General features: G+C 41.6%; 1 protein-coding gene across 1 annotated transcript; it reads left to right on the top strand.

Annotated features, from left to right (window-relative positions):
* Positions 1–1558: 1558 nt before the first annotated feature.
* Positions 1559–19302, top strand: LOC136383306 (myosin regulatory light chain 12B). The gene is made up of 4 exons (XM_066353060.1): positions 1559–1862; positions 14033–14231; positions 16751–16912; positions 18811–19302. The coding sequence occupies exons 2-4, from the start codon at positions 14048–14050 to the stop codon at positions 18981–18983; spliced, it is 519 nt and encodes a 172-aa protein (XP_066209157.1). The 5' UTR covers positions 1559–1862; positions 14033–14047; the 3' UTR covers positions 18984–19302.
* The last annotated feature ends 3292 nt before the right edge of the window (positions 19303–22594 follow it).

Genomic DNA, 22594 nt, shown 5'->3' on the forward strand with positions numbered 1-22594 from the left:
AGGCGTCTCAGATATGATCTTAATTAAGGCGGCCAGGGTGAGGGTTTATGGAAAGGTAACAGACTATACTTAGAAGAGCTCTAAGACAAAAGCCTAATGAGCCAAAACCATATAACTGTGAAAAAAACAAAATAATGGACTAAGGGCAGACTGCAGCTAAGAGAAAGAGGAACTATTTCAGAACCAGGTGTGACTTCTCTGCAGTTGCTTTTCAAACTCAAGAAAATGCATTCAATATGAACTGGAACTTGGGCTGGGATGAGGACCTCAGCATCACCTGGGAGTTTATTAGAAATACAAATTAACAGTTCACCCTCAACCTACCGAACCTGAGTCTCTAGGGCTGGGGCTCAAGAATCTTTTACCAAGCCCTCTAGGTTTTTCTTATGTATGCTACTGTTTGAGAACTACTGCTAGAGTGTTGAACAGTTTCTGCCATCTAGGAATTTCTGATCAGATGTTTCTAGAATATAAATGATTGAATTATCTGATGGAATTATTTCCCCAGCATCCACAGGTTCAGGCAATTGCAAGTGCTCAACAAAAGTTTGCTATTACATCGACTATTCTTCTATCAGAAATGGTGCTATTCATATAATTCCAGGGTGAGGGAACTGACAGCCACAGACAATAACCAGAGCTAGACTTGAATAGTGTAGCTTAGTGGGTTTCCCTTGTTTTGACTGAGCATTATGCAATGTGCCAAAGCGAGTGTGTGTGTAATTTTGTCACCTCTTCAGTGACCCAAAGGAAAGCAAATAACTTGAATAAAACTTTCTTGTGATGGAAGGGAAATGAAACAGACTGACTGTGGCCAGGTACTGTAAACTATATAATCTGAGGGTAAGAAAGGAAGAGTAGTAAATGATACAACTCAAACTGGCGAGCAGTTTAAAAAGAAAGGGTTTTCGCCTGACCAGGCGAGGCGGTGGCACGTCGGACTGGGATACGGAGGACTCAGGTTCCAGACCCCAAGGTCGCCAGCTTGAGCGCCAGCTTATCCGGTTTGAGCAAAAGCTCACCAGCTTGGACCCAAGGTCGCTGGCTCCAGCAAGGGGTCACTCGGTCTGCTGAAGGCCCGTGGTCAAGGCACATATGAGAAAGCAATCAATGAACAACTAAGGTGTTGCAACAAAAAACTGATGATTGATGCTTCTCATCTCTCTCTGTTCCTGTCTGTCTGTCCCTATCTATCCCTCTCTCTGACTCTCTCTCTGTCCCTGTAAAAAAAAAAAAGGGTTTTCCAGTAGGCGGGAGTCCGCGCGGCCGGCGGCTTCTTACCTTCCCCAGTATTTCGTGGGCCGTACCTTAAAAATACTTGTTTTATCTGAAGTTCAAATTTAACTGGGCCCGCTGTGCTTTTATTTGCTAACTCCGGCAGCCCCGGGTGGGCCATTTCCAGGACCCGGGAACGCCCAGCCGAGGGGAGCGCGCCCCGCCCCGGCCCGCCCGCCAGCCCGACGGGGCAAATTCCTGGCCCTGCCCGCCGCCGGCAGCCCGGGAACGCGGAAGGGCCGCGGGAACCCGGCCGGCCGCGGGGGGGACCGGGCGGGCGCGGGCTGCGATCGCACCGCCCCGCGCCCCCCGGCCGGGCTGCGGAAGCCAGCTACACCCCTGCCGCGTCCGTCGGCTCCAGCCCCGCTGCCCCGCGGACTCGAAGGGCTTTGCTCCGGCCCGAGCGAGGACGCCCGCTGCCTCCCCACCCCCGGCCCGAGGTGGATCCCGCCGCGCCTTCCGGTGCGCTTTCCGGCCCGCGTCCCGAGGCAGGAAGTGCTGGGCGCCGCCTCTGTCGCTCCCAGCCCCGAGCTCGTCGCAGTCGCTCGTCTCCTGCAGGGCAGTCCGCGTTCTGGTGTCCGGCGGCGGTGAGTGGCGCGCACTCCTCAGGCCCCACCGGTCCTCCTCCCCTCCCGCCACAGGCCGGCCGGGCCGGGGGCTGCGGGGAGCGCTCGGGTGGGCGAGGGGGCCCCTGGACGGAAGCCTCTGGGCGGATGAAGCGGCCTGGGAAAGGCCCGGCTGGAAGCGGTGGCCCGGCTTCCGGCCCTGCGTCACCGGGATGACTTCACACACCTGGTGTCTCGGGCCGCCGGCCGCCCCCTGGCCCTGCCCTCGCGGGCCCAGCGGTGGATTAGGGTGCTGTGCCCCTCCTCTGTACTGTCACAGGCCTTGGTGGTTTGCGGGTCCCAGGAGTCTCCTGGTGCGTGGTGCTTGCCTTAGAATCAGTGGTTTGGGGGTCCCAGGAGTCTCCTGGTGCGTGGTGCTTGCCTTAGAATCAGTGGTTTGGGGGTCCCAGGAGTCTCCTGGTGCGTGGTGCTTGCCTTAGAATCAGTGGTTTGCGGGTCCCAGGAGTCTCCTGGTGCGTGGTGCTTGCCTTAGAATCAGTGGTTTGCGGGTCCCAGGAGTCTCCTGGTGCGTGGTGCTTGCCTTAGAATCAGTGGTTTGCGGGTCCCAGGAGTCTCCTGGTGCGTGGTGCTTGCCTTAGAATCAGTGGTTTGCGGGTCCCAGGAGTCTCCTGGTGCGTGGTGCTTGCCTTAGAATCAGTGGTTTGCGGGTCCCAGGAGTCTCCTGGTGCGTGATGCTTGCCTTAGAATCAGTGGTTTGCGGGTCCCAGGAGTCTCCTGGTGCGTGGTGCTTGCCTTAGAATCAGTGGTTTGCGGGTCCCAGGAGTCTCCTGGTGCGTGGTGCTTGCCTTAGAATCAGTGGTTTGCGGGTCCCAGGAGTCTCCTGGTGCGTGGTGCTTGCCTTAGATGTGATGTCCAAGGACGTTATTAGAGAAACGGCACCGGGTGCGTGGTTTATACGCTGTAGTGTAATGGTTTCCGAAGGAATGAATTGTCTCCCTGTAGCTTACATCTTGTAAAGATTTAGTGCATTCGTGTTGACTGAAGAAAAGGATAAATAAAAATCAGAGTTTCCCTGAAAAATGAATTGTAACCTCATTGAAAGCCTGGGAGTCAGCCCTGTAAGGGAGACTTGAGCGTTCCTGGTTGAATCCGCGGTGGACGGTAACAAGACCCAGAACGCCGAAGGCGGGGGGCTGTGTGCGTGGGAGGCCGTGGGAAGACCAACCTGAGCAGAGCAGAACTGCAGCGACGAGGAGGAAGGAAGGATGTCTTGAGAACCTGAGAGGGACATAAAAGATTATGTAAGGGGCATTAGGGGGTCATTTTGGATACTTCAAGGAAGTAATATGAGGAAAGGGTATTTAGAGAAGATTAGTTTGGCAGCCTTTGTTGCCAAACTAATTTCATTGGTCCTTTGCTAAGAAAAGTATTACAGCATTTTAGAATGCAAGAGAACCTTGTAGATTATTTTTCATTTTATAATTGAGGAAATAAGCCAAGAGAGGCAGGATAATTGGCATAAGATCACGTGAGGGATGCTCTGTAAGCATGAGGTTCCCCCGGGATGTCATAACAAAGTGCACAGCTTTTTGTTTCTTCAGGCTTCGTTGGATGAAATAAATTCTATGATAACTGAGTCAACATTGATTTGTGCTTTGGTGAGACTGAATTAAGACAAGATGAACTGTGACTTTTGAAGGAGGATCCCCAGGTCTGGTTGCAGGGGTTAGGAAAGATAAGAGGACTTGGACCTCGGAAATGGAACTGGTTACCCCTCTCTCCCAAGGTTCAAAGACCAGATATCTAGGAGTGGTTTTCTTTGCCAGCAGCTTTGTAATCTTCATTCCTTATTTCACACTTGAGCAGTGTGGTGGCATTGCTAATTACTTCCAACTGGATGTGTACAGTGTGTTCATAAAGTCATGGTGCACTTTTGACCAGTCAGAGGAAAGCAACAAAAGATGATAGAAATGTGAATTCTGCACCAAATAAAAGGAAAACCCTCCCAGTTTCTGTAGGATGATGTGGCAGCATGTGTGCATGCGCAGATGATGACGTAACACCGTGTATAGAGCGGAGCAGCCCATAGCCATGCCAGTCGAGATGTGAACGGTACAGAGCAGGGGTCCCCAAACTACGGCCCACGGGGCATGCGGCCCCCTGAGGCCATTTATCCGGCCCCTGCCGCACTTCTGGAAGGGGCACCTCTTTTATTGGTGGTCAGTGAGAGGAGCACATTGACCATCTCATTAGCCAAAAGCAGGCCCATATTTCCCATTGAAATACTGGTCAGTTTGTTGATTTAAATTTACTTGTTATTTATTTTAAATATTGTATTTGTTCCTATTTTGTTTTGTTTTTTTTACTTTAAAATAAGATATGTGCAGTGTGCATAGGGATTTGTTCATAGTTTTTTTTATAGTCTGGCCCTCCAAGGGTCTGAGGGACAGTGAACTGGCCCCCTGTGTAAAAAGTTTGGGGACCCCTGGTATAGAGGAAAGTTCAGTGTGTTCTGTGGCTTGCTAAATTCGAATCCATGACCAGAATGCAACGTGAAGCGCCACCACATAGGAATAACATTACTCAGTGGGATAAGCAGTTGAAGGAAACCGGCAGTTTGGTGGAGAAACCCCGTTCTGGTAGGCCATCAGTCAGTGACGAGTCTGTAGAGGCTATATGGGATAGCTACCTAAGGAGCCCTAAAAAATCTGTGCGTGTGTGTGCTCAACAATTACACCTAAGCAAGACTATATAGTTCATGAGGTGTTAAAGAAACATCTCTGTTTTACGGGGTACAAATTGAAGAAGGAATGACTGTTGTAGTTGAAAGAGGAACCACAGAACTTGGAGAGAAATTGAGTAGAAAGAATTGAAGTTTTCTAACCAGAAATAGAAAATTCCCTATTCAGTGCAAACTTGACTGTGGCTCCTTTGAACTTTCTTTTTAATTTATTTTTTTCCTTTGAATTTTTTAAAATTCTGTGGTTATAATTCTAAAATAAAGGCATTGCCCTATTTTAATATTAAAGAGACCAAGGAAACACAGTGATTTATTTGTGTTCATTGTTATATAACAAATTACCCCAAAACTTAGCACCTTAAAAAAACAATAAACGTTTCTGAGGGTCAGGAATTCCAGAGCAGCTTAACTGGGTGGTTTTGGTTCAGGTCTCAAGAGGTTACAGCCCAGATGTCAGCAGGGTTTGCAAGATCAACCTCCAAGATGGCTGACTGACACGACTGGCACATTGATCCTGGCTGTTGACAGGAAGCTTCAGCTCCCTGCTGTGTGGGCTTTACTTTAGGGCTGTGTACTGCTCCTGTGACCTGATACTGATTTCCCCCAGATTGTGATCTAAGAGAGAGCAAAGGCAGAAGCTACAATATCTGTTAAGACAAAGTCATGCTGTTATTTTTGCAATATCCCATTGGTTGTGAAGGGGTAGCAGAATATGGCACCGCAAAATACACCACTTTGACATAAATATCATTTTGAGCTGAAGGCAATTTGGAAGAAACGAGCACAGGAGAAACTTTCTGCCCTCTTATTATTTGCCTGAAAGCAGGACATAAATTTATAAAGATATCCTTTCTCCCCTCTCTACCAAGAAGGACAAAGTTGACTCTCTCGTAATAACTTTAGACTTTTATCAGTGGAGAAGGCCCTGATATAATAAATCTTCGTGACAGGCCTTACCCTTGTTTACTTTGCTTTTCCTAGTTGCCTTTTATTTATTTATTTTTTTTTCCCCTAGTTGCCTTTTATAACTGGCTTTTCCCCCTCACATATCTTTCCTCTTTTGTTTTCAGCTGAAAATGACATTTAAGCCTGAGTTCTAAGCCACCTCTGAGAACATTTTTTTTCTTGGTTATCTCCCAGATATACATAGCGTGTACATGTTCATAAACTTCTCTTTCTTTTTCTCTGTTAACCTGTCTGTTTACAGTGTCAGCCAAGAGCTCAGAAGAGTAGTAGGAAAATTATTTTACCTCCCATATGGTTTCACAGGTCAACCCTTTTTGCTGTTGGAATGAACTGCACAAGGACATGAGAAGGGTTGAGGGCCATTTTGGATCCTGGATACCATCATAGCCAAGGAACAAGCTCAACTCAGGGTTTAGGCAATAACAAATGCTAGTTGTGTCAGGACGGTCAAGGTAGTAGTGGGGATTGCTCCCTGAACACCTCATTAAATATAGGAATTTGGGATTGCTGGTCAAGTGATTCCTTATCATACAGTTTCTCAAGGTGTCTGCAGTTTGTTTTTATTAAAGTAAACTATTCAGTTATTTTAAATGTTGTTAAACTAATACAATAATTTTAAGAAGTTCCCCCTGGGAGTACTAAATGAACCTTGATACAGACTGCATACAGTTTGGTAACTGCCAGTTTGTGACTTCTAATCTACCTAACTCGTATTTTATAGATGAAAAAAATGAGAACCAGGAAAGCTGAAGTTACCAAAGGTTATACAACTTGAGAATGACAGAACTGGAATTAGAATCCAAATCTACAGCATTATCATTAAACCGTAATTTCCAAATTTTAAAAACTAAAGGGAACTAAATGCACCAACAACCAGTGCCTTCTAAGTGGTTGTTAACACAGTAGGTCTCAGCCTTCAAAGTACATTGGAATCACCTGGTACATTTTTAAAAATACAGATTCCTGGGCCCCACCCATAGTATAAGGTCTACCGGAAAGTTCTATCCGTTTTTGGAATAAAACAAAATACAATTTTTTTTTTTTTTTGTATTTTTCTGAAGCTGGAAACGGGGAGAGACAGACAGACTCCCGCATGCGCCCCACCGGGATCCACCCGGCACGCCCACCAAGGGCGACGATCCCCCCCCCACCCCACCCCGGGCATCGCTCTGCCGCAACCAGAGCCACTCTAGTGCCTGGGGCAGAGGCCAAGGAGCCATCCCCAGCGCCCGGGCCATCTTTGCTCCAATGGAGCCTTGGCTGCGGGAGGGGAAGAGAGAGACAGAGAGGAAGGGGGGGGGGCATGGAGAAGCAAATGGGCACTTTTCCTATGTGCCCTGGCCGGGAATTGAACCTAGGTCCCCCGCACGCCAGGCCGACGCTCTACCGCTGAGCCAACCAGCCAGGGCCCAAATTTTTCTTAATGTCAATAAACTTTATTAAATAATATAATTGCCATTATTATTAATGATTTCTTGCCAGCGTGAGGGCAATTTGTATATCCCATTTTTGAAAAACGTTTTATATTTTGATGCGAAAAATTGAACCAGTGCTTGTTTGATATCTTCTTCATTTTTGAATTTTCTGCCCTTCAAAAAATTTTCTAAGGACAAAAACAAATGATAGTATTATTCCTTCACCAAACACTTTCAATAAATTTCTACATGCTTCTGTAGCATTTCTTCCTTGTTGAAATTCGTAAAAATTACAGTGGCGTAAATGAACTTTATCAGTAACCATGGGTACACTATGGCTTCACACATAAGACTAACGTGAATCAACTTTGTTTTAGTTAATTTGCTACGTCAGTATGTATACATTAAGTGATAAACATAGAGAGGCACACATGCGCCAAATAAACGTGCTTACGTGTCGAAACTTGTGATAGAAACGGACAGAACTTTCCGGTAGACCTTATACATTCAGCTTCAGTTTGACTAGAGTAGGAAGGATCTAAGCATTAGTTTTTTAAACTTCCAGGGTGATTTTAATGCGCTGCCAAGATCAAAACCAGAAGATTACTGTGAGAGCCATATTTATTTGCCATCTGGTCAGCAATTAGCTGACTTAAAGTACTTAAAGGAAGAAGCCTCAAAGGGACGTTGAGGAAGTCGTAGGCAGCTGACAATATGCCCCGTGACTGTTTCCCAGGCTTCCAGTAAAGCTGTACAATGTAGGCTGAATGATGTTGTTCACAAGCAGTTTCTTCTTATTAGTGATTATGGTGCCTGTGTTTTGATTTGCCTATTAGTATTACAGGTCATTTTGCAAATATTTGATCATCTGAATATATTGACACCACAGCCACTTATAATACCAGTTTTCCGATATCCCTGCCCTTCTTCTAACATCTGTAAACACTACATATGACATGTGGTTCATTTTATATTTGAATAACTAAAAATTTCGAGAAAGTTGAGTTTTTCCTGCTCTTGAGAGTTATTTATTATATTATGTGTTATGTTATAGATGGATATTTTCTGTAACTCTAAGGTTACGGGGGTTTTTTTTCTTGTTTTTTTTTTTTTTCATTTTTCCGAAGCTGGAAACGGGGAGGCAGTCAGACAGACTCCCGCATGCACCCGACCGGGATCCACCCGGCATGCCCACCAGGGGGCGATGCTTTGCCCCTCTGGGGCATCGCTCTGTTGCATCCAGAGCCATTCTAGCACCTGAGGCAGAGGCCACAGAGCCATCCCCAGCGCCCGGGCCATCTTTGCTCCAATGGAGCCTCGGCTGCGGGAGGGGAAGAGAGAGAGAGAGAGAAGAAGGAGAGGGGGAGGGGTGGAAAAGCAAATGGGCGCCTCTCCTGTGTGCCCTGGCTGGGAATCGAACCCGGGACTCCTGCACGCCAGGCCGACGCTCTACCGCTGAGCCAACCGGCCAGGGCCTTGGGGTTTTTTTTCTTTAACATTTATAGATTAAACATAATTTGACAGTCCTCGGTAAAAATTTCATGCCTCTATCATGACAAAACAAGACCATGTACTGTCCCTTGATCAAACCCAGACTAGGGCTGCTGCATTGCACAATTGCAGGGAGTGTCATTATTATTTTATTCTCTTACCATTGCGCAGTGCAGTTGTCTTCTGTACATTGGTTTCCCCATATAGTTTGAATTTATTTGAAAACTCAGTTTGTCTAGGATTTGAGTTTAATGGAAAGTAGCTGCTCAGAAATCAGTGTAGGGTCATATTGACAGTATTGAAAGGTTTTTTTGTTTGTTTTGGTTTTGGTTTTTTTTAGTTGTGGTAAACGCAAAATATTAGAACATTTAATACAAAGAAAATATACAGGTAAAAATAACCTTGAATTAGAGGGGGTTCAATTCCTAGTTCTGCCACTAGGTGATCTTGGGCAGGTTATTTAGTATCTTTGACCTTCAGTTTCTTCATTTGTAAAGCAGGCCTGTTAAATTTAATGCAGTATTGTGCTTAGCACATGAGTCAGTAAATGATAGTAGCCATACATTGAGTACACCTTTAATTCTCTCTGGTCCTAAAGCATTTTGGGCTAGAAAAATAGCAAGAACAAAAATACAGTGCACAAGGTAAGAAGCTGCATGGTGCCTTGGGCACATCCAGGCAGTTTGGTGTTGCTGAAGGAAAGCAGAGAAGGGTTAGAAATGTCATTCTAGAAGAGGCAAAGGAGGGCCTTGTGCGCCATGCTGAAGAACTTCAACTTGGCCCTATGAAGCAGTAGAGCGCCTAAAAAAATTTAAAAAGGAGAATGGTAATGTCATATTCATGATTTAGACACCTCTGGCTGCGATATAAAGGGTAGTTTAGAGGGGAGTAAGAAGCAAGGATATTGGTTAGTTAGCTATAAAAATACACAAAGAGATGAGGAGGACCCGGCTGAGGAATGAGGAAAAGGAGCAAATCTGAGAAGTGTTTAAGAGGCAGGCCTTTATTCGTCAGGGATAGGGATGAGTCAGGACGACCTCTAGGCTTCTTTGGTTGATGGTGCTATTGACTGAGAGAAAACAGAATGAGAAACTTCCATACTCTAGTCCAGGCATGGCCAGCATACGGCCCGGCCCGCAGGCTGGATCCAGCCTGCATAATGAGTTTATGCGGCCACGATTAAATTTTTAATAATCTTTGCTACTTTAAAATCTCAGCTACTCAGACGTGGGAGCATCTTTGATTATTGGAAATGGAGATATTTAAGAAGATAATGATATGCGGAAAGTCCACGTGTGACTAATCTAAAGTTAGCTTCCAATAATTGGTCGTATGGATTCACAATACTTCTTTATTTTTAAAATAATTCCATTATAAAGATTTACAACTTTTGCACTCGTCTGTACTTGGTATGAAGTGTTCGACATTTATCAGTGATGTGAAACCCACATTCTTTTAGGCGGAGTTTGCCAGTGCGCACCCAAGGTCAAACAATTCATTATTTCTGTGGTCAAGTGTGCTGAATCAAGTGGCATTGTAGCATAGACAGTAGCTGCAGTTGATAACTGAAAACCTGTCCAGGCTGTTTGTAAAATGAAATAATGGTTTTATTTGCGATATAACCCCTTCAAGCTCATCCTATTAATTAAATATTGTTTTGATTGATTGCAATAGTTTGGATATTTGTATGGTATAATTATATTTTTATTAAAATAATGTATATTAATTTTTTTCACTCACATTTATTCATAAACAAATTACATAAAATTTGTTTACTTAAACGAATCATTTTTGTATTTAACATTTTTTAATTTTAATATTTCATCTGGCCCATGAAAAAAGTTTTCTTTTTCATCTGGCCCGGGGGTAAAAACTGTTGGCCACGCCTGCTCTAGTCAAACTAAAGACAAGATAATTCAGTCTTCAGCATGTTGATTATGAGTGACTGTGGGATATTCAAATGGATGCCTTTCACAAGCAATTGGATAGTGAGTCTGCAGCTCAAGAAGAGATCAGGCCTTGAAATAACAGACTTAGAAGACATAGGTGCTGTCAGAAGAGCAAAAGTCAATGAGATCATCCAAGCAAAGCCAAGTCACAACTGCTAGAATACTGGGAAACATGAATATTTAATTTAATTTAATATAAGTGAATGGAGGAGATAAAGGCTTAATAAGAAAATGAAAGAGAATCAATCATAGAAGTAGAACTGAGGAAAAGTATGTGGATGTCACCAAGTCAAATACAGCATTATACATAAATTTCTCTTTCCAATGTAATGTTTAAGAGGCTTCCTCACTCTAGTGTAAGGTCTTTAAGATTGGGAACCTTGTGTTTTCTTTCCATTTGGGACAGTTCATTTCTGTTGTGACTGTTCACTAAGATGAAGAGTTTGGGGGCTCTGAAGGAAAGAGGGATAAAATGGTGACAAATAATGCAAAGTGTTCCAAGGAGATGTAGGCTGGATTTGGCGGTTTGAAAGCAGTTGCAGTGGAGGAAAGAAAGCCAGATTGCGGTGGGCTGAAAGTGAGTGGGAAGTGAGGAAGTAGAGAAAGCCAAGATACTTACCTCTCAGTAGGTAAGGAGACCAAGGATGCTAGTTACTTTGGGGGCCGGAATTCTGTTCAGATTAATCGTTTTGCTACAACTTTGCCTCATTTTTTAAATTTTATGTGTCTATATGTATAGTTTTATAGGTACCATATACATATATAAATGGTCAGTCTTTAAATGAAGTACAGAGAAAAAAAATAAACTTTTTTTTTAAAGAAATAATTTACTTTGAGCGTATTTTTTCTCTGTACAAAATTTTTTCTCTGTACAAAGTAATAATTACTACATTGAGCGTATATTTTCTCTGTACAAAATTACACCACTAAACCAAGTTTCAAAACACACAGTGGGTATTTTTTAGATTGAAGAAAGAGAAGGAAACAATGTACAATAAAAGTCCAAGACTAGAAGTCCTAGAGACCCAAATCCAAAATTCCCTTGCTCACCTACTGCCCCAGCTAGTCATCTGCTTTTCATACTCTGGGGGGATTTAGTCAGAACAGTCCTCAAAACCATTATTTCTGACACCAATGGCAAGTTTGGGTTTCCAGGATGACACTCAGGTTCAACAATTTGCAAAGATTCACAGAACTCACTGAAAGCTGTTAAATGTTGTGGTTTAGTATGATTAAAGGATTCAGATTAAAATCTGCCAAGAGAATGGATAGCTCTGTTGGTTAGAGTGTTGTCCCAGTATGAAAAGGTTGTGGGTTCAATCTCTGAACATAGAGGAACAGATTGATGTGCCTGTTTCTCTCTCCCTTTCCCTCTCTCTAAAAAAATTAATACATAAATTAAAAAATAAAATACAGCTGGTGCTCGACTTAAGACCATGATTGGTTCCAACAGACCGGTCATAAGTTGAGTAGGCTATATGTATAGTACTGTGAAATGAAGTTAAAAATCTTTAAGTCATATTTTATCATAATTTTCTTTCATTATATATCATAATTTTCTTTGTTCATTTTATGCCATTTGTATCATCTCTACACCATTTTGTTTCTTATTTTTACATTCGTCCGGTTTAAGTAAAACACTGCATTACCAGTACAACTGGTTTCATATTTGCAAAGAGTTTCCTCTTGGTAGACATCTTGGGAGGGGTTTGATGAAAAATATCCAAGACACAAAACACAAATTGCTGTGCCGAGTCTGGGATAACAGTTGAAATGGTGCAAGCGGAGATGGTAGTGCTGCCGGAAGCTGGTCCGCACTGTCGTACGCCCAGCTGGGCAACACTTGCGCTGCCAGACGCGGAGCAGTCGTGGCTAGTGATTGTGGTCGTAAAGTCGAATGGTCGTAAGTTGCATAGGTTGTAAGTAGATCAATATTTGTAAAATCAGGCTAGGGAAGAGATGCATGGTACAGAGTCCAGGAGTTTTCTAAATGCAGAGCTTCCAATTGTCCTCTCTCATGGGCTGTGTTGACTCCTCCTAACAAGGTATGACAGTATGCATGGAATATAAGCAACCAGGGAAGCTCACATAGCCGTAGTTTTTATTGGAGCTTTGTCACGTAGATACTGTTGACTACTGCATAGCTGAACTTAGTCTTCAGTCTCTCTAAGAGGTCAACTGATAACACCTGACCCAGAGCCCTTTTGCTAAATCACTTCGTTAGAAATCTGGTGTGACTCAAGACCCCAGATATCAGGCATGACATTCCAAGGGTTTAGAGATTACTTCCCAGGAACCAAGGATAAAGGCCAGACTTCTCTTTGGACAAGATTACTGCCCAAGGGTCATTAATTAATTTATTTATTTTTTATCTAGGTAGTAACTACCTCTTAGGGAAGTTGTAAAGATTGAATAAGACATTGTATCAAGAAATTACTCTGGTGTCCTGAGATTATGTGTAGCTAGTATTGGTGGAGCTAATATTCAACCTGAGGACTTTGTAACTCCAAAGCTGATAGTATTTTTGTGTTTTAGGAATTTATATTATTTAAAACTACAAATAAAGAACAGAATGAAAAGTGTTTATTCTGTTTGACATTTAAATTATTGGTGGCTTTGCCTGACCTGTGGTGGCACAGTGGATAAAGCATCGACCTGGACTGCTGAGGTCGCTGGTTCGAAACCCTGGGCTTACCCGGTTAAGGCACATATGGGAGTTGATGCTTTCTGCTCCTCCCCTACTTCTCTCCCTCTCTCTCTCTCTGTCTCTCTCCTCTAAAATGAATGAATCAATTAATTAATTAATTAATTAATTAATTATTGGTGGCTTTCAATAGTATTGGAGGCTACTACCAAAGCTGTATTACAGAGAATTGAGGAGTGATTGGGAAGGTGAGAAAATGGAGACAGTTGAGTATTAGGCTGATAATCTTAAAAGTTTTGTCAAGGGAAATGGGAAATGAAAAGGTAGCAAGAAGGAATGCAAGATTAAAGGATAGATTTTTGTGATTTATTTTTTTTAAGATGAGAGCCTTTTAAAATGTACTATCCAGTGACTGTACTTGTCTCTTGCGTATGTTATCTCATTTAATTCTTTCTGGCATTGAAGTAGACAGTGAGTTTTGCTATAAAACAGGATTGAATGAGCTTCCCTGGTTTTCAGACTGTTTTGAAAAACAGGCTCAGAGAGGTTATGCAACATTGGTGATAAAATGGAGATAAAAAGGCTACCTGTTGCATGGGATTGTTGTGAGGAAAAATGGGACAGTCCTTATAGAAGTGAGAGATCAACTTTGGAGACTTGCTCTTTAGGAGAGCCCATGCCTTCATAACTGCTCGCACATAGTACGTAAGCACTCAGTAAATACTAGGTATTGTTACATATTTTAAAATTAATTCCCACTTAATAAATATGGGTTTAACGAAACTTCAGGGGAAACTACATCAATAATTTTTGTTTCTTACCTTTTTTCAAAACCGTTTTTTTAGCCATTTAATTGTTACATTGGAAATAAAGTTTAAATATGTATTTGTTACTACTCAATTCTATATGAAGGTATTTTTACTTACTAACTTTAGGTATTATGAGTTATTTTTTTGCTTTATGTTTTTTTTTCTTTTTAACTCTAGAATTAAACAGCCACCATGTCGAGCAAAAAGGCAAAGACCAAGACCACTAAGAAGCGCCCCCAGCGCGCAACATCCAATGTGTTCGCCATGTTTGACCAGTCACAGATTCAGGAGTTTAAAGAGGCCTTCAACATGATTGATCAGAACAGAGATGGTTTCATTGACAAAGAAGATTTGCATGATATGCTTGCTTCTCTAGGTAGACTTATTTTCTCAATATGCCTGCTTCCCCCAAATAATTCAGCGTTCGTTGAGTTATTTTATTTGTAATGTTTAAATATTCCTGTCCTGTCTCCAAAGCCTACTAAGAGATGCCTGGGTGGGAAGTGCCATATTGAGGGTTGGCCAGACCATAGGGTGGGGACCTGGCAGGTCCTTGGCCAGGCAGGCTTTAGTTCCTCTCAGCGAAACAAGATAGGTCTACAGGTGAAAAATCAGGGCATGGCTAGGTAGCAAAATACCAGAATTTAAAATAAAATGTATAACTAATAATATGGTATAGTTCATAATAAAAGTTGACAGGTTATAGATATTATAACTAGAGAAAAGAAAAAGATTTAAAACAAACATAAGCTGCCCTTTGTTATTTTGGTTATCATGGGCATTATTTTATTACTCCTTACATGATTTTGTTTTGTGTGTTTTGACCTTAAGAAAGGCACAGAAGGTCTTCTGTGTTTTGCACTGAGTCGCACTGATTTTATATGTGGAGAAAGGAATGGCAGACCTAGTGCCAGACCAGAATGACTGGGCACGGAAGGGGGCGCAAGTTGGGGCAGCCTCCAGTTAGGCTGTGCACTCTGGAGTGTTCTCACACTTGACTGTTAGCCAGAGACCAAAGAGAAAGAGGTTGTTGTTACTATGTTTTAGTAACTACAACATGATTTATTCCTTTATTTCAAATTTTTCTCCTATTATTTTGAAATTTTTTAAGCCTACAAAAAATTGAACAGAATAATGATGAACATGCTTACATCCTTTATTTAGACACACCGGCTGTTAACATTTTGTGGCATTTCCTTTCTTCAGTGTGAGAGGAGAATACTGTTCTAATTGGTTGACTTGCAGTATGTTGGATCCCAGTGTTTTTCCACTCAGAATTGCTAACTAACTATACACTCTGGGCAGGTGAAGGAGAAGCTACTACTGAAGAAGCCTACTGCTAAAAATGGATGGACTGAGTTATATTACAGAGATTGAACACTCAAGCCTGTGCCACGATTGTAGTAGATGCTCAGTTAATTTATGAGTGACAGTGGAGTAAGAGGCTGACTTTGGGGCCCTCTATTTGGAGGGACCCCATGCCTTTTAAGACATGTATTTTCCTTTCAAATCAGCAAATTCTGTTGGATGCCTTGAATGAGTCCATAGGTTTTTAACCTAATCCAGTTTGAGTCTCTGTGTCTCTTTTGTCCTCATGTTTTCTGGGCACTTTACATTACACTTTTTCCACAAAAAAGTTGCTGCAAAAGATGTGTGTTAAATCTGAAGGTACAAAAATACATCTTTTTAGCTACTTTTATTTATTTACTAAATCTTGAGATTAATTTTGGGCTAATTTTTGTATTGTTATGTTGAGTAGGTATGAGCGAGGATTGTAAGGCAGTAATATAGATGCCAACTTGGCATTTATATGTCACTCAAGTTCCCAGGATTAGAACTTTGCATATGAATCATAATCATAGATTTGACCACCATTAGCACTTAGTTGGTGTAATATTGAGGTGTTTCCTTAGATACAAATATCTAAATTATAGATGTTCTTTTCGTGGAGAATCATACAAACATCGTTGGAAGGGACCCTTTAGATGCCAAATTTAATCAGCCCATTTTACAGATGAGAAAAGTATAGATACCTGCCACCTCATTCCAGGGTCACCCAGCCAGTGTCAGAATTGGGATTCAAACCCACTATTCCAGACCCCTCATTCATTGTTGCTTTTCCTATACTTTGGGGCCTCACAAATGCCTAGACAGAGAGAAGCCCATTGTTACTTCTACCATGTCTGGCCATCCAGGGGAATTTCTTCCACCTTTAAGGGAAAGGTCAGGGTAGTTTCCTTGTCACTATACTAGAAGAGGCAGAAGGGTTCTTCCATGGAACTGAGATTAAGATTCCCTTTATGAACAGTACTGCATTAAACAAGATGCAGTTTAATGACATGAATCAATAGCATTTGTCAGTATGTCTTGCAATAGTGTATGACATTGTTCAAAATATTCTAATTCAACGCCAACCTAATAGTTTTATCGTAAATGACCAACTCAGAACTAAAATTTTTAAAGCATATCAATTCATGGGAATCTGTACCACAATTGGAAGTGTGAATATTTTGATTTTTTAAATGATGTTGAAATGCCCTGATGGACCTTTAATATTATCAACATTTAAGATGTAATATTGCATTGCCTAGAGCACAGTTTCAGGTGTTTGTTTAGTTTTGTTTAAAACAGTGAAGGAAAAGTTACAGAAAGTATCAATAAATGAACATTTAACCTAAGCCCATTTTTATAGATGAATTTTTGTAATGGTATAGCAGATTATTTTATGATGTCAAAAATTATCTTTAAAAAATGTTAATGGGATTAATTGAAAAATTAGTTTCATGTGAGTATGATGTACCTTTTAAAAATATATATGTTGGGGGAGCATAACAAAATAATTATTTGTTGAAATTAGTTCTTTGTTCTTAAATGTTAAAATGTGAACTTTTATAGGGAAGAATCCAACAGATGCATACCTTGACGCCATGATGAATGAGGCGCCAGGGCCCATAAATTTCACCATGTTCCTCACGATGTTTGGTGAGAAGTTAAATGGCACAGATCCAGAAGATGTCATCAGAAATGCTTTTGCTTGCTTTGATGAAGAAGCAACTGGTGGGTGCTCTTTGTGTCTGCCCTTATTCCAGACTGTATGAAACAGTTTTTAGGAAATGAAAATGATTGATGAATAGAGGAAAACTCCTTTACAATGGGAAGGTATAACTGAGAACGGCTAGGACACAGGGTATGTAGGTCAGGTCATAAAGCGACACAGTTTGTGGTGTTGATCTTTGAATTTGGACCTGAGCTTCCTGAAAGCCAAAGACAATTGTCTGTTAAACAGGATTTCTTAAACAATGAAAGCTACTTCTTCAAGAGACTATAAATCGCATCAGAAAGTATACAGTCATGCTCTGCATAATACCATTTACCATTTTGGTCAAGGACAGATAGCATATACAGTGGTTTTCCCACAAGATTTAGTAGAGCTGAAAAATTCCAATGCCGTAGTGGTATCATAGCCACCCTAACATTGTAGCACATGCATTAAGCACAGTTTTTGGTGAGACTGGTATAAACAGACCTATTACACTGCCAGTCATATAGCACACACAATTAATTATGTCCAGTACAGCACAGTGATAATGAATGACCATATTACTACCTTATGTATTTACTATACTGTACTTTTTATTTTAATTTTAGAGTATACTCTGTATACTTCAAAAGTTTGCTGTAAAACAGTCTTTGTGATATGCTGGTAACAGCCTCAAACATCTGTTGTTTACAGCCTTTCTTTGCATCATTTCTTTTGTGTTTGATTTAACCCTTTCAGTAGTGAGTTTTTTGTTAACCTTTTGAGTGAGGACATACATGAACGTTCGTACTACTCAGAGGGTTAATTTCATGTTGTTTTTCTTTTCTTTTCTTTTTTTGTATTTTTCTGAAGCCAGAAACGGGGAGGCAGTCAGACTCCTGCAGCGCCCGACCGGGATCCACCCAGCATGCCCACCAGGGGTGATGCTCTGCCCATCTGGGGCATCGCTCTGCCACAATCCGAGCCATTCTAGCGCTTGAGGCATAGGCTACAGAGCCATCCTCAGCGCTTGGGCAAACTTTGCTCCAGTGGAGCCTTGGCTGCGGGAGGGGAAGAGAGAGACAGAAAGGAAGGAGAGGGGGAGGGATGGAGAAGCAGATGGGCACCTCTCCTGTGTGCCCTGGCTGGGAATCAAACCTGGAACTCCTGCACGCCAGGCCGACGCTCTACCACTGAGCCAACCGGCCAGGGCCTAATTTCATGTTGTTTTCTACAGGCTTAGGCTATACCTATAGGTAGGTGTATAGTAGGCTACGCCATCCAAGTTTGTGATGGTACACTCTGATGTTCACACAGCAACGAAATCTCCTAATGATGCGATTCTCAGAAATGTATCCCCTTCGTTAAGCAGCACATGACTGTAGTTAACAAACTTGGGTAATTAAAATGTTAGAGGTTTTTTTTTCTTCTCATTTTAAAATATGTAAAGCCTAGCTACTCACCTTGCTTCTCTTATTGTTGTCTTCTGCATTAACCCTGCATTATCTCAGCCACCCACATCACCTCCTCAGATATCTTGTGCCCTCTTCCTGTCCCCGTTTCTGCCTGTCAAAGCTGCAGCATCCTTCATGCACACTAGGGCATTTTCTGCGTAGCTGCCCCTTTTTTCCTTTTTATTTCTGAAATACAGGATTTTTTTTTCTCCTCTAGAAAACACTTGCTTCAAATAAATTTTATAAGCATATAATTTGTTAACTGAGCTTTATAAATAATTTAATCTACTGTAAAGAACTCTAAAAGTAATGGGAAAACATATTAATAGAAAATATAATAATAGTTACATATTGTCTCAGTTCACTAATTTATTTTGTTCATAAATATAGATATTCTGAAATAGTTTGTAAGATGGACCATTAAATAGTTTGTAAGGTTGACCAGGAAGTATTGGTGACTCCCTCCTTTCTGTGTCTTCCAGGCACCATTCAGGAAGATTACCTGAGAGAGCTGCTGACAACCATGGGAGATCGGTTTACAGACGAGGAAGTGGATGAGCTGTACAGAGAAGCACCTATTGACAAAAAGGGAAATTTCAATTACATTGAGTTCACGCGCATCCTTAAACATGGAGCAAAAGACAAAGATGACTGAGAGAACTTGAGCTAAAACCTTCCAGTTACTTTGTCTTCCTGTTTTGTTTCCCTGACACCTTCCCCATCCCATAGACCTGTTGCATGCCACTTAGATTCACAGCTTTGCCTCTCTTTTTTTGATGTATTTATTCTAGAATTTTCTGCCACTTAGCACTTGTATAATCAGACTGCAGGTGGGGATGAGGCTGTAAATTGTGTTGAAAAAGAGTTTGCGAATAAAATCAACAAATGTGAAAGCCCAGGAAAATATATTTGGTATTTCTGGTTTTGCTGGATTTTTACATTTTTATATAATAAAAATGCTATTTTGAAATAAAGATTATGCTGACTCAGATGGAATATAATGAAAAGTTAAATGGTAGGTGGGGATAGTCCTATTTTCATATTTTCAATTTTATATAATTTAGTTTTTCATGGTTAAACTGATTTTTTTCACATATATGGGACAGTGTTCTTCAGAACTTTTATGTACATATTATTATGCAATAAAAACTAATTAGCCTTTTTTCACACTTCTAAGTCAGATGTTTAAACTACTAAATTATAAATATAAAATGTATCTGAGAAAACATTTTATTGACCTAAGAAGCTACAAAATGAGGCAAAACGGGGAAAAGGTATTGTGTATAAAGCACTGCACATAGCTGATTTTAATTGACTCCTCTCAACAACCTGCGAGATTTCATTAGCCTTGTATTCCAGGTGAGGGAGCTGAGCTCTGAGTAGCTGAGTGATGGATTAGTCACTGTCAGTAAGTAGGAGCTGGAATTCCAGTTTAGGGCTCCTAATTCTGGAGCTTAGAGTGCTCTTCAGTGAAAAGCCCAAATGCCTGAAAGGTCAAAATATTCCCATTACATTCTAACAATTTTGTAGTCATTCAAATTTAGTTATTTTTTGAATTGATTGTTTGGATGGAATGTCAGAAAATTGCAGGTGAAAAATAGAAAGCAAGGTTATAATCAATGTTTGAAGGCAATTCATGTGGATAGACTGGACTGTGGGGAAGGACTGACAGACACGGCTGCTGTAAGCTCAGTTACAATTCTCAAGGCCGAGCAGTATGAGAAGTAGGAGAGAAACCTAAGAGAAGGGGGGGGGGAATCCTTTTTAGAAAAGGTATCCAATGTGCTTTCACCTCTATTCCCTCACTTAAAAGTGTTCTAGTATTACCTCATTTTATGAGTGAGAATACCGAGTTACCGGAGTTAGCTAACTTGCTCAAATTTATATAACTAGACAGTATCTTAGCCAGGACCAGCTTCTAAGCTTTTTGAGTGAAATAGTAGGATTTTGTCTTCTTAAAATTGCATATTTAATATTTGTGCTGTTTAGCATGGTGTGGTAGGCAAATCCTAGTCACTTGCTGCTATCCTAATTTTTCTGATCTTTTCATCATCTTTAAAATGAGAGCAGTTGCACTCTTGTCTAGGACAGTGTTTCACAGTTATAAGAGCTCTCCCATTTATCTAATTCTCACGGCCCACAAGGTAAGTAAGCAGGTATTATTCCTGATTCTTTTTTATGAGGGCTGACGTTTAGAAAAGCCGAAGCCCCTGTTCAAAGTCTCACAAGTACCAGAATCCACATCTGGCTCACTTTTAAACCTCAAGCTTAAAGTCACCATGCAGTGTCAAAACCAGTGAGGAATCCCTATGTTTAAGGAAAGGAAAGGGAAGTAGACGGGTAATCTTGATCATCAATAAACCAGTATTTTTCAATCACCTGTATGTGCCAGGCACTGCTTTTATGTGTTGGGGATGACGGGGTTGGGGGCAGGACAGAAGGACATTACCCTCCTTGGGTTCACACTCTAGTGATAATCAGGTTCATTATGTCATTGAAGTACTGTGGGACCGAAGGCCTCAGGTGTGATAAACAGATCTAAATGATAAGGGCTCCATGAGGCCCTGGCCCAGCCAGGTCGCTCAGTTGATTAGCGTGTCATCTAGATAACACCGAGGTTGCAAGTTTGATCCTGGGTCAAGTCACATGAATCAACCAATGAGCCTGGCCTATGGTATAGTGGATAGAGCATCGAATTGGAATGCTGAGGTCCCCTATTCAAAACCCGGGTTTGCCTGGTTAAGGCACATATGAGAAGCAATCAATAAACAACTAAAATGAAGCAACTACGATCTCCCTTTCTAAAATCAATAAATAAAATCTTTGAAAAAAAAAATCAACCAATGAATGCATAATTAAGTGAACAACAAATCAGTGGTTCTTCCTCTCTAAAATCAATAAAAAAAAATACGGGGGGTGGGGTGGGGAGGTGGGAGCTCCATGGGGTGAAGTGGGTGGGGCTGTCCACACAAAGGAGATGGGCCCTTTCAAGGCATGTGTGCCAGAAGCATTAGAACCCAAGCAGAGGACATAAAAATGGTATTTGCTGTGTAGTCTTAAGTGCGAAATCATAGGGCTTTCGGCAGGGAAGAGTCATGCGTTACATTTTTAAAAACTCAACTTTGCTGTTGTGTGTAGAATGGAGGCAAGAGTAGAAGCAAGAAAGCTTCCTGTTAGGAGGCTGTCATTGTCCAGGCAAGTTCTAAGACTGGCCAGTGCTCGGGAAAGGGTGGAGGTGGCAGCTGTAACAGGCCTCTGCCTTGTCCTACCCGTTTCCTCTGCTCCAGCCCTGCCTTGTTATCTCTTCGGCATCATTTTAATTGCACTTATTCTACTGCTTTGTTTAAAGCCAGATTTGAAAAATTGAGATGTGTGTGTGTGTGTGGGGGGGGGGGTAGTTTTCAAGATTAAAAACAAGAAAAACTTGTAACTTTTAAAGTTTAATTTTTCTTCAATTACAGTTGACATTCAATATTATATTAGTTTCAGGTAGATAGCATAATGGTTACACCTTTTTATAACTTACAAACTGATTCCCCAGTGAATCTAGTACCCACCTGGCACCACACAGTTATCACAATGTTCTTGACTATATTCCTTATGCTATACTTGACATCCCCATGACTATTACTGTTTTTAAAATTTATTTATTTAGAAATTAAATCGAATGGGGTGACATCGGTCCATAGGAACACAGATTTCAACATTCCTATAGCATTGAACTGTTCATTGCATTGGGTGCCCATCATCCAAAGTCAAATAATTTCCCATCACCATATATTTGGCTTTCTTCCCCTCCTGTTTACCTCCCTCCCTCCCTCTGTTAACCACTTCACTTTTGTCTATGTCTGTGAGCCTGTGACATTTCTTAATCCCTTCACCATTTCAATGCTTTATGTTGACTTGACATATCCCATTTATTTCATCCATCCATAGTATCTATAGAGAGTTGTGGAATTCAGTACTATAAGGCAGTTGTCCCCAACCCCGGGACCATGGACCAGTACCGGTCCGTGGGCCATTTGGTACCAGTCTGCAGAGAAAGAATAAATAACTTACATTATTTCCGTTTTATTTATATTTAAGTCTGAACGATGTTTTATTTTTAAAAAATGACCAGATTCCCTCTGTTACATCCGTCTAAGACTCACTCTTGACACTCGTCTCGGTCACGTGATACATTTATCGGCCCCACCGTAAAGGACGGTCTGTGAAAATATTTCCTGACATTAAACCGGTCCGTGGCCCAAAAAAGGTTGAGGACCA

The sequence above is a fragment of the Saccopteryx leptura genome, chromosome 11 (assembly GCF_036850995.1).
Source record: "Saccopteryx leptura isolate mSacLep1 chromosome 11, mSacLep1_pri_phased_curated, whole genome shotgun sequence".
Classification (NCBI taxonomy): Eukaryota; Metazoa; Chordata; class Mammalia; order Chiroptera; family Emballonuridae; genus Saccopteryx; species Saccopteryx leptura.